The 12,915-nt window shown below is 40.0% G+C and overlaps 1 protein-coding gene across 10 annotated transcripts in view; it reads left to right on the top strand.

Moving 5' to 3' along the window:
- LOC144693738 (paired box protein Pax-3-like) overlaps nucleotides 1–7,972 on the top strand; it is a 90,406-nt gene extending 82,434 nt beyond the window's left edge. For 6 of the 10 annotated variants that reach the window (XM_078563696.1, XM_078563694.1, XM_078563693.1 and 3 more), the window contains one exon: nucleotides 3,974–4,898. In XM_078563696.1, the coding sequence (XP_078419822.1) occupies nucleotides 3,974–4,327 (354 nt within the window). In that variant the 3' untranslated portion in view covers nucleotides 4,328–4,898. Of the gene's footprint in view, nucleotides 1–3,973; nucleotides 4,899–6,049 lie in introns of those variants that run through there. The other 4 variants (XM_078563700.1, XM_078563699.1, XM_078563701.1 and 1 more) reach the window with 1 other exon arrangement.
- The last annotated feature ends 4,943 nt before the right edge of the window (nucleotides 7,973–12,915 follow it).

The raw sequence follows: 12,915 nt of genomic DNA, 5'->3' as shown, positions 1-12,915 counted from the left end.
TTTCTCCTGGTTCTGTGACAACAACTGTTTGACTTTGAAGTGCGGGCTCAATCTTCTGTTGCTGCTCCTTCTCGTCTGTATCTTCTGTTTTAAGTATGTTGGTGCTTATCTGGAGGTTTGGCTGGTCTGACCAAAGAAGAGTATTTTCTCCCATCTGCAAAGGAGCCTCTGCAAACAGTGAGGACAATTCAGAGCTGAAGTCTCAGTTGAGATCATCAGCATTGGGGGATTTATTGGAAGTCTCCAATTCAATGTATTTGACCACACTGGTTGTTTTGACATCTTCTGCTGTTTTAGAAGGTTGAGGGAAACACAGGCATCTCTGCTCAGGAGAGAAAAGGGTTGGTTGTGGATGACACAGAATTCTGATTATTTGCTTGTCGTCATACCAGAGTGGCTCTTGAATCATGCCTATGATTGGTATTTGGATTCCTCTGGACCATACAGTGGTGTGTCTGTCATCTGTAAACAGAGGTCTTTTAGCTATTGTTCCTGATCTGACAGGACCATCACACTAGCTCCTGTGTCTAACTTGAAATCTGTGAAGTGACCATTCAAAGATATGTCGACATTCCAAAATGTGAATCTGGGATCCTTAATTTCTCCCAAGAGGCATTCTTGGACTTCTTCTATCTTATGGACTCATTTGGGACCCTCTACAGGGCTTGAAATTTTGGACTTACACATATTTCTAAAGTGTCCCAGGCGGTTGCAGTGAAAATACCTCACAGTGATTGCTGGACAATGCTTGCTCCTGTGAGGTCTTTTGGCGTCACAGCACTAACATGGTCTGCCATCATCTTGTGTTTTGCTTGGGTATTGCTTTCCTTACCCTGGAGTTTCCTTGCCCTTTTGTGCTTTATGGGGGAGAATTTTTCCTATGGCGAGCGGGCTGGGCCGGAGCGGGTGGGGGCGGGCGCAGAGCCGATCACTGCCCGCGATCGGTTGTGCGCTACCATTTAATATGGGCTGGCCAATTAAGGCCCACCCAGCGTAACGCACGGCCAGTAGGGCTCAGTGCTACCTGTGTGGGCAGGGAAGGAGGGAGAGTCAGGGCTTGCGTCTTTCGCGCATGCGTGTAAAAGAGCACAGAAATCTCCCTGAGGCACGGAGCCGCCTCAGGGAGATTGAATGGATTATAAAACTTTTCAATAAATAAAGTAAAAATATATTTAAACATGTCTACGCATGTGACAGTGTCACATGAGCTGGGACATGTTTGTGAAGTATGGAAAATGTATTTATTTATTTTATGAAACCTTCAGGAAACCTCATCCCGCTCGTGGATGAGGTTTCCCTGAAAAACGTGAAGGCCACTTGGGTTCTTCGCCTGCCGGCCAACCTTAAGGTTGGACGAGCAGTGTTCTAAACTCGTTTAATTACTCTTTTAATGGCCTTAATAGGCTGTTGACAGTTCAGTGGGTGCGCAGCCGCCACCAGAGCACGCCCACCAAACAAAATATCGAAATGATGCGCGATGAGCTGGATCGTTGTGATTGCTCTGTACCATGGTTTAACTTTGTGACACAAAATGGATCGGTTTTGCTTGGGGACCTCCGATTGTCTGGATGGCTTTTTCCAAAGTCAGATCTTCTTTAGATTGGAGTGCATCTGAAGGAGTAGCAATGGTCACTCCCACTACTATTTGGTCTTGTATGAACTCTGACTTAAGGTCACCAACCTGTATAACTTGTTTATGAGTCTACAAGTTCCCTGAGCTTTTGAACTCTTTTGTTAAATTTTGCTTGCTCCAAAATTTTATTGCTTCTTAGATTAAAGTAGGTGTCAGAGGACTTAATGACCTCTTCAAAGTTATTGGAAGATTCACTTATTCCTCGTTTGGCAATTATGTCATCGGCTATTGGATCTACTGAATATAATAGTGTATTTACTTGTTCAGCCTCTGTTTTCTTATTCAAACCTGATGCTATCATGTGTCTTAAAAATCTCCTTCTCCATAACGCCCAATTTTGTGCCTGGTTGGGCCCTTCCATCTTCCTTAATTTGTCCAGCATTGTTGATTTACCATCCATGGCTGTTTTCAGCACAAGGGAATAGACCTTTAATTCTTTTTAAATGGCACTGCGGTAATCGTTTCATTTCTCTTTCCATGCTTATCAGGATTTTGTGGGCTCCCATCACAGTTACAGAGACATTTTAAACTCCAGTGATTCTGCTGAAAATCTTTGAACGAATCTTTTTGGTCAGCTAGTTGCTTTCCTAAGCTTGGACAATCGAATTGAAACTGATTTTTTTTGCTCTGACTTCTCTTTAATTTTTTTATTGTCTGTGTGTAGTCTGGGCTGCAACGTTCTTCACCCAAGCTCGTTAAAACAATTGGTCTGCTAGCGCTGCCTGATTATTGCGCCAAATTTTAAAACTTAGTTCAGTCTTTATTTGGGAGTTTGCTCATCCTCTTGTGATCTGGCTAGATCTTTGACTTTGCTTTTGATCGGGTCTTGCAATGAATCTCCACATGCTCTGGTGGAGTCCTCTTATGCTGCACAGTAGATCTTTCTTCTGCCCTTCAGCCTCCACGTCTGTAATAAAGATTCTTAGGTGATCTCCAGCTGTGCTTCTTTACTTCTTAATTCTTAGGGATCTTGGGGTCCTTCATCTGCTGCCACCATGTTATAAGATTGAATCTTGTCTCATGAAGAGGCTAGTATGGTTGAACACTAATTGTTTATTAAAAACACATAATTATGTAACAATATACAGGATACAGTCCTGACTAGGTGCTACCTCCATGCTGATTTCTACCAGACCCCCACTGCAGTCTACTGCTCCCATATGACTCTCTACATCATAATGTGGGTGGTATTGTTTCTCCAGTCCCACATTAACCCTTACAATCCTGAACACCCTAATATTACATTCAGTAGCAACCATTCTCATTTTTCTACATGCTCCACATGAGAATAAAAGGACTATCAGGAAGAAGAAAAAGGTCATGTGTACTACTCAGCTCATTCTTTTTGTATTGTTTCAGGTTCTGGCATTGGGCTGGGCTGGATTTTCTTTAATCTGCCTCTATCGGATTGGGGCAGGACTCTTACCTGCTGTCCCAGTGCCTCAATGGCCATAGTCCAGTTTTATGGGTCAGATGTTATTATCTACGAATGGTGGGAAGGCTCAGGAGAGGCCATCAGGAAAATCCAGGCAATACTGCAGTCACATAACCTCCGTAGCACCAGAAGAGGTAGATAGCCATTTTAAAGGGCCAGGCTTTAGCAAATCACTTACTGAAGCCCTTGGTTGAGACTTTCAAAGGGCAAGGGATTAAGCCAAACTGGAGGGCTAAAAATCTGTGCTAGTCCCTTTTCCTCCATCAGGAGATTTTGCGATGTTCGCTCTGGTACCACGAAGATTACCACCCGGTTTCAAATGGAGGTGCGGGGGAGCAGTGGCAAGAGTGACAGGCAGGAGGAAAAAGGACCATAAAAGATGCAGGGAGAGTGTGGCCAGCAGTTGACTTGGCAAAGGTTGGTGCTGGAGGGAAATGATGTTGGAGCGAGAAGGCAATGGTAGGCCTTACTGCCTGATTTTTCCTCACTACGTCAACCCCTGGCCTGCCTGATTTGAGGTGGGAGAGTGTAGAAAAATCCAAACCACAGTGCCAGCTTCATCCTGCCTCAGAATCAAATCAGTTCTTCTTTCACTGGTCATGTTTCCATCACCATTTCCTCATATTAGACATCATATTTCATTGTTTTTTTCACCTGGCTTGAACTGAAAATGAAGTATAGGATGAAAAACCTACCAGTGATTCTTATTGTGCTAATATTGTGGGATCCACAGAGAGTGCTGGGCAAGATTGCAACATTAACATTAGGGATCTCAACCCCAATGCATAATGATCTATGAGAAGATGTTTCAAAATACTGTACAAAAAAAAAAGTCATGCATATGGGAATAAAATGTAAGCTTGACTTTGTTACATTATTAACTGTGCCATTTTTCATATCTGCAGGTAATGGGACTCCTGGCAAATCCTGGTGGTGTTCCGCACCAACCACAAACTGACTATGCTCTGTCACCATTAACTGGGGGCCTGGAACCTTCCACTTCAGTTTCTGCCAGCTGTAGTCAGCGGCTGGACCCTATGAAACCTCTTGACAGCTTGCCCACCACCCAAACATACTGCCCATCAACTTACAGCTCCTCAGGTTACAGCATGGATTCAGTGGCAGGATACCAGTATGGACAATATGGGCAAAGTAAGTGCCATGTAAATCTAAGCAATACATTTAGCTATAAAAATGCCTACCCACCCCATCCTTCATCGATTTGTATTAAAATGTGTGACTCAGTGTACAAACTTTGATGATGAATGTGAAATTCAGTATGACTTATTAATCTTGTGTACAAATATGTTTTGAAATAATTGCAACATATATTGCTCATTTAGTATGTTTTGGCACATAGTGCAACATCCCAGCCATATGCACAAGCAGAGCATGCAAATGTTAACAGGAAAAAAGTTAGTATTCGGTCAATATTTTAAACTTGATTCAGAGAAACCATGATGAGGGGAGGAGTCAATAACACCATAGAGACATTTCGGGATTAGATTATATTGAATTTGAGAAACAAAATAAAAGTTGACTTTTTTCTATACTGCGCTGTTGTGGCAACTGAAAATATAATGTCTTGCCCTGCATTAGGATAGCATTCTAGACATTGGAAGTTATCACATTCTGGACAGACTACATTCAGCATTTCTCCCCCTCTAGTTCTATTAGGCTGCCAAAAATCTGTTACCAAGAAAATACTTTAATCTTATGATGTAAACATCTGTCTTTATAACATGCAGCCAGATGATATTTTATTCCTTATAATAGCTGGGGTATAGTTTTAATTAATGAATAAAGAACATTGCTGTTTAATTATTTAAAGGCTGTCCTATTATATTTTTAAACCAGTTATTTTTTTATAGAAATGTTTATTTTGAACTATGCTAACTAAAGCTTAGTCAGCATTGTTATTGTATTCCTTTCTAACTACATGACATAGAATTTGTTTTTATTGGTGTGCAATCCAAAACTTCACCCCATTATTTTTTAATCCTAATTTTCACTGGAATGGAAATTTGGTAAATGGCAACTTATTTTACTTCAGACACAAGTTTTATTCAGTAAATCAGTGCTGGGATTGAAATCTCTCTGCCTTTTTTTATGAATGCACTGGTTAATGCATTAAGTCAAATCCTGTTTGATCAGTCACCAACTCCTTTAAAATCGACAGGTTTACAACTCCATTAAGAAAACATCCAGAAGAAATTGATGAGGACACATTAACCAGTGCACAGAGTGGAATTTCAACCTGTTAACGATTTTGCACATTATGCTTATTTTATACTTATGAAGACGCTACAAATGATATGTTCACATTAATTGGTAAATCTTTCCTTTTAAACTTCCCTTCCTCCTCAAGTGGGAAGCCAAATAAACCCGTGGCTGTGATTACAGTGCAACTGTTGGTTCAAAAAAGAGAGTTAGCATAAATGGAATAAAAGTTCATTTTCAGAAGAAGAAGCTTCATCATAATGAGCTCATTGGAAAGTCAACAAATTGGGCTAGATTGTTCAGATAATGGGTACAAAATACCCAGAAAAAACTTTGCCATGCACTTAAAAGTTCTGCGTATTTCTAATAAAACAATTTTGTTGACAGGCTAAGTTAAAGCACTATATGTAATTATCTTCAGTGCAGTCAGCAGCATCTTGATATGATTAATTGCCGAGACCTAATATATGCTTGCCATTTATATAGAACCTAAGGCCAAGGTCTGTCAAAAAATAAAACAGCCACTGGAATGTCACTATTAAAAACACATGTTCCGATAAAAACCAAATCAGGCATCATCTTGGACAATATTCCTGGATCCGTGTGGTACTGTCAAACTTGTCCTAATATAAACAAAGTAACCCTCATAGTTTTGGCAGGTCATGATTAGCCCTGACAACATTGTACCTGCATTTGACATGGCCCCTTGCAACGATGTTGTCACAAGAAGCATTCCTAAGTTTCTTTTACTTCCATTACAGGTGCCTTTCATTATCTGAAGCCAGATATAGCATGAGTGAAAATGTCCATAAAAAGTTGAAACGACCCTTGTTCTGGACTTACAAACATAATGGGACTATGGTACCCACAACGGTTGGATCTGTTCCCCAGAAACAAGCCAACTCTTGTCTTTCTCTGATAATGGTTTTCATTTGTGATCAAAGGAAGAGTCCTTTGTTCTAAGTTTTGGTATAAATATTACTTCTGTTGCCTTAGACGTTGACTCTTCTGTTTAGAGAAGAAGGAGAAAATTAATTCCCACTTGTGGCCCACACAGACGATTAAGGATTTGTGGCAAGCATTCAGTAAATGATGAGTAAAAACTCTTTTTAAGCTATTGCCACAATAATGAAATATTGTGCATTTCTCAAGTATTCAGTTTAATCATGTCTGTGTAACTTGATCAGAACTATATCAGAAAAACTGATTTACAACTAACTCTACTGGCGAACGTTAATTCAAGTATGTGTTCAATTGGACCACTCTCATAAAAGAAAAACAATTCTACTTTTAAACATCCTACTCATTTAAGTGTGAATGACCCGGCTAGTGGAATCCTATCCACTACATGGTAGCCATTTACTACATTAATTCCTATTTGCTAGTTACCAGTGTACCAAACAATACTCATTTAGTCATCAATGCTTCATTGATTCTCATTAAATTGTGACATCCATATGTGGCTTAGCTCCAAAATTAACTTTAAGGGCTCACTTCACCGATCATTTGAAGGATTGTTTGTCATGTAAATAGATTAAGCTACAACTGAAGCATTTTGAAATAGTAGTCAATGACAAAACAACACCTGAACAACCACCGTTTTTAAAAAATCTAAATGTTTACCACAAGAGCCACTCTGATTTCCATCTCTGCTGATGAATGGATAAAAATTACTCAAATAAAGGACCAAGTAATACGAAGGAACTGTTTTGTTTAGTCAGAAATAAATGGAGCTGTTTAAAGTTCCATATTTAGGTACATTATCAAAATATCTTCAATGCAAAAAGAACAAAAGCAACAAATTAACTCCACCTTTAGTGATGAAACAGCAATGTGCAATATTATGTACTTCTGTGTCTACCATGGTATTCCTTGAAAGTATTGTACTGTATTCTATTTTTCTTGACATCATTGTAATTTAATTGGTTGACTATATAAGATGTTTACTGGCAGGTGCTTTGGGCATTGGATATACAAGAGCTGAGCAAAATATACATTCATATTGTACATAAATTCTTAACTGTAAAACCTGATGTGTAGAAAAACAACATTGTAACATTTATATTACAGACTGAAAACCATATCTTATTTTAGTAAGACTAGAGGAATGGTATGTGTAGACAGCAGGAAGCTCAGAAATTGTTCTTAATGGACTGTTACTACCTTTCTGCTAAGTGCTTAAAATATAGTGGCAATTTGGACATTTCCATATAACCTTTTACAAATATGGTTCCAGAATCACACAGAAAGATTGGTAGTTTGATGTTTATATCCTTGTAGGAGTTTGTGGTAACATTTCTCATGACCTTGTCCATAAACTTAATTATGATTATAATATCAACCTGTTAAGTTGTTGCATTGCAACATAGATATTCATAGAGAGGCTATTATTTATTCCTATATATTCAACTATTTTAGAATTTAGCATGTATCTCATGATATGTACATTTTTGCTTAGCATGTAGTAACAAATTAGATAACTACTGCCATTAAGTACAATGATCTAGATAATATGACCTCTTCTGTCACATGTTGGTTTTAAAGGGTGATGGAACTGAATGTTTTGTGGTGTCTGTCATCCAACCTTCTGTTTGACATTTGACTGCAAAATACAGCCTTGATGTAAAGATTCTCTTTCCTGTACAAACACAGTGAATATTTACTATTTATAATAAAAAAATAAAACAGCTAAGAAAATCAACCAACCGAATATGAGTCCCATTTGTCATATAATGCTATGCATGGTGCAATGGATGTCAAATAATATTGGCCCTGGTTTTGTGGTCAAAAATGAATGAATGGCCCACTGGCTTTTGGTGGGCTTTTATACAGGGAGTGGGGGGGATGTGGCAGGATATTTATTGGGAAAGGAAAGGACATTTGGTATACTTTTGGGAATATATAAGGGGCTGCAGCCACTTAAAGGTAAAATAGGAAATTGCACTTCTCCAATCACTCATTAGGTAAATTCACTATGTACTGTTGAACTGAGCAAACAGACCAAGAAGCTTTCCAGCTCTATTCTTCTTTGTGTGTGAGTGAGCTGATCTGAACAAGGGGTTATGGCAGGTAATTTTAAAATTCACAAGAGTGCTCCCGGGCCTGAATTTTTCAGGCAGCATGTGGACTCACTGGGAGTGGGTGGGGGAGGTAATGGAACCGATCACCACCTGCGATCGGCTCCACGTCGCCATTTTACACAGGCAGGCCAATTAAGACCCACCCAGCGTAATACGCGAGCCATAGCACTCAGCGCTATCTGGGCAGGCAGGGGGAAGAGGGCAGCTCCGTGCCTCAGGGGGATTGAATCGATGTTGAAATAATTAAATAAATGGTTGAAAAATGTATTTAAACATGTCCCCTCATGTGACTGTGTCACATGAGATGGGGCATGTGTTCATATTTATGAAATTTTAATAATTTAATTAATAAAAGCTTTCGGAAACCTCATTCCACTCGTGGATGAGGTCTCTTAAAAAACTTGAAGGCCGCTTGGCCTTTTTGCCTGCCCGCCAACCTTAAGTTTCAATTACTTTCTTAATGGCCTTAATAGGCCATTTACATATCGGCAGGCGCGCAGCCGACCCGGTGCGCATTCGCCGAACGAAACACCGCAACTCAGCGCAATGACATTGGGATGCACGCCCGATGTCATCGTGTGTCATTTTATGCATCGGCGTGTCGGGCCCGCCCCTGTGTGCCAACTGAAAAATCCTGCTGCTGGTCTCAATTTGGCTTAAATATAAACTGGTATAGCAGGGTAAATTATAAATATAAACTGCTATACCAGGGTAAATTATAAATATAAACTGGTATAGCAGGGTAAATTATAAATATAAACTGCTATACCAGGGTAAATTATAACTATAAACTGGTATAGCAGGGTAAATTATAAATATAAACTGGTATAGCAGGGTAAATTATAAATATAAACTGGTATAGCAGGGTAAATTATAAATATAAACTGCTATACCAGGGCAAATTATAAATATAAACTGGTATAGCAGGGTAAATTATAAATATAAACTGGTATAGCAGGGTAAATTATAAATATAAACTGGTATAGCAGGGTAAATTATAAATATAAACTGGTATAGCAGGGTAAATTATAAATATAAACTGGTATAGCAGGGTAAATTATAAATATAAACTGGTATAGCAGGGTAAATTATAAATATAAACTGGTATAGCAGGGTAAATTATAAATATAAACTGCTATACCAGGGTAAATTATAAATATAAACTGGTATAGCAGGGTAAATTATAAATACAAACTGGTATAGCAGGGTAAATTATAAATATAAACTGGTATAGCAGGGTAAATTATAAATATAAACTGGTATAGCAGGGTAAATTATAAATACAAACTGGTATGGCAGGGTAAATTATAAATATAAACTGGTATAGCAAGGTAAATTATAAATATAAACTGGTATACCAGGGTAAATTATAAATATAAACCGGTATAGCAGGGTAAATTATAAATATAAACCGGTATAGCAGGGTAAATTATAAATATAAACCGGTATAGCAGGGTAAATTATAAATATAAACTGGTATAGCAGGGTAAATTATAAATATAAACCGGTATAGCAGGGTAAATTATAAATACAAACTGGTATAGCAGAGTAAAATATAATCCTACCGGCTGGGAAACCGGGTAGGTAGGCAGTTGGAATCGACCACATGACATACCAGCTGATGTACTGCCTGGATTCTGATGTCTTTGATCTTAACCTGTTATTTTGAGCAGGTAGCTATGAACCTGTCTGCAGTCCATAAAGACTTTATTTAAGTATGTAAAGCATGGCTGATGACACCCTGACTGCTATTTTAAGTTGCAAGCAGGAATCTCACGAAAACATCAGGTTCCTGCCAGAAACCTGCTGTCAAATAAACTCCTGCTCACACTATTTTGGCCTAAATTGCCAGTTGCAGAGGACTACCTCAATAACATTATATATAATTCATCACACTTTCTGAAAAGTGTTTTTAAAATGGATATCAATCACCGAGTACAATCCACCACATGGTGATCTCTCTATCATTAGTTTTTGATCTTTCTGATGAAGGCATGTTAAGCTCCGATTCCATCCGTCCATTTCATTTCTTTTCTCTTTCTAGTCATACCCCTGTTGTGACTGTTAGAAAACAGGTTCTCAACCTTCTGACTTTCTGCTCTCCAGTCAACTGCAAGAGGTGATCAAGATGCCCCAGTGATGATTGCTTGTTCTGCACATTAATCTCCGATTTTAAAATTTTAATGGGTTTTCTGGAAAATGCAATGAAAGCATAAATAAAATCTTGACTTGTTAAACAATAACCTGTGTTATTCCAGTGCAATTGTTATAATGCTATGGAGAAAACAACTTAATAGTAAAAGATTTGGGGATGAAAACCAGCTGGTTTCTGTAATGGGCATCTTATCTGCAATGCTAGTTTTACGCTCAAATTGCAAGCTGAAAATCTATCGCATTGTATTAAATAGAAACAAGTTTCATAATCAGAGCTAATGATCATCAATAAGTGGCAAGGAGATATAGGCAAGTGTTTTACAAAATGAAACATCTTTCTCACCCTTCCAACATTGTGCTGTCCTGAATTACCCTTTCTAAGTCATTGTAGAAACTATTATAGTCGGTTAGACCCTACTTTGCACCTTTGGTAGATTCCTGTACTTCTGTTACATGCTACACACCCAGCCTCGTCCTTTCCTCTCTGAACCACTTTGAGCCCTCTCCTCTGCCAGCTCTGTCCTTACACGAGATGCAATAGACTTGTGGATTCCCGTTCACATGCTGCAATTGCCTCAATCACCCTTGGATCACCTCCTTCCACAGATCAGGCCTCACAATACTTTTCTCGCCTATCCCTATCCCACTCCTCACCAGACTCATCTCCAACAAGAGACCCATTTGATGCCCCTTTGACTCTCTGACAACTTAACTTCTAACTACTCATCTTCCCCTACCTGACCCACTACTGAGTGTTGCTTTTGTCAATTTCCTTTCTTCAGCTATTTATTTCCCTCTTTCAAAGTTACTGTAATCACCATGCTCCTTAAAACTCCTTCCCTTAACCTCTCTGTCCTTGAAAACCACTGCCCCATTTCCAGTTTCCCCTTCCTTTCTACAATTTTGGAATATGTCATGAACACCCAGCTCCGTGCTCATCTCCTTAACTATTCTTTGTTGAATCCCTCCAGACTGGATTCCATCCCTACCATAGCAATGAGAACATCCCGTTCAAAGTCAAAAACAACGTTCTGTGTCCATGCTTGTCAGCCTTAACCTCTCTGTACCATTGAACATGGTCAACAATGTTCTCCTCTTCTTGTACTTCTCCTTTATGGTTCACTTCTATGGTTCCATTCATATCATCATTGCTGGCAATGCTTTCTCCTTCACAAGTCAAGCCCAGTGAGACCAACATTTGATCTTTGGCTCCCTTATACTCTTCATCGACCAGAACAGAAAGATTACAGTGATTAGGAAAGATTGAACATGTTGGACATGTTTTCTTTAGAAAAAAGAAGACTTAGAGCAGAGTCATCCCAGATTTGCACAAAGTGCAGTAGCTGGCAGGAAAAAGGGCGTTTTACCCACTAGCTGCAATGGCGGGCTTTCAATCTATATTGTCCCATTCCTGGCAAACATACCAGATCGCTTGCGGATGGTCTCTGACTCACCAGCTTTATCATCACCTCAGGCCTTCAGTAATCCGGATGCCATATTTAAAGGGCACCCCTGCAAAGAGCTAGCGTTCTCTAAGGCATTGGAAGGTGCTGAAAAATAATGGCTGCCAAAGGGAGGAAACATGCTGCCCCAAATTTAGCGATACCTCTCTTGGGAGCCTACTGGATGCAGTGGAGGCCTGCTGTGGAGTCCTCTACTCCCACTTCTGGGCAAAGACCAGCAAGCAAGCTCACCAATATAGCATGGGAGGCATTGGCAGTGGTGGTCAGCGCCAATGCCCTGTAAAAGAGGACAGCCACCCAGGGCCGAAAGAGAATCAATGATCTCTTTTCCGCCAGGGTAAATCATTCTTCTCATCACTCTCAACTCACACAATCACAAACCCATCACACATTCACAGGGATCTCACTCACTGTCAGTTTCAAAAGACATCACCTTTCACTCTCTCACACACATCTTCATCTGCCCTGTGGATTGTGCGCTCATTCCATCCATGGCACCACTCATCACCCACATATGCCAGGCATGCTTCTCATCCGGCCTGACAGGCGTCCTGCTTACAATCTTTCCATCTGCCTTCATGCAGGACAAGCTGGCACGCAACAAAAGGGAGAGGTCGCAGACTGGTGGAGGAATGCCTGGCATCAAGGTCCTCACAGACTTTGAATATAGGGTCATCCAGCTGGCCGGTGAGGATCTGGACTGTTCCTGTGCTGACGGAGAGGTTTATGGTGCTCAACCAAGTGAGGATTCTGCAGTGCACCATGTATCAGACAACCTTGCTGTGAGTCAGTTCCCCTGTTCCGCAGTCCCCTGTCATGCACTAATTATCTCTCCTTGCTTTCGCAGACACACCTGGGAAGCAGCCGAGGGGGTCCATGACCCAGGTCCTTGACTCAAGCCCCGAAGACACCTCAGAAGAAGAACCTGAT

Source organism: Cetorhinus maximus, chromosome 19 (assembly GCF_964194155.1).
Source record: "Cetorhinus maximus chromosome 19, sCetMax3.hap1.1, whole genome shotgun sequence".
Classification (NCBI taxonomy): domain Eukaryota; kingdom Metazoa; phylum Chordata; class Chondrichthyes; order Lamniformes; family Cetorhinidae; genus Cetorhinus; species Cetorhinus maximus.
Note: the sequence above shows the minus strand (reverse complement) of the source record. Positions and strands in the feature narration are given on the sequence as shown.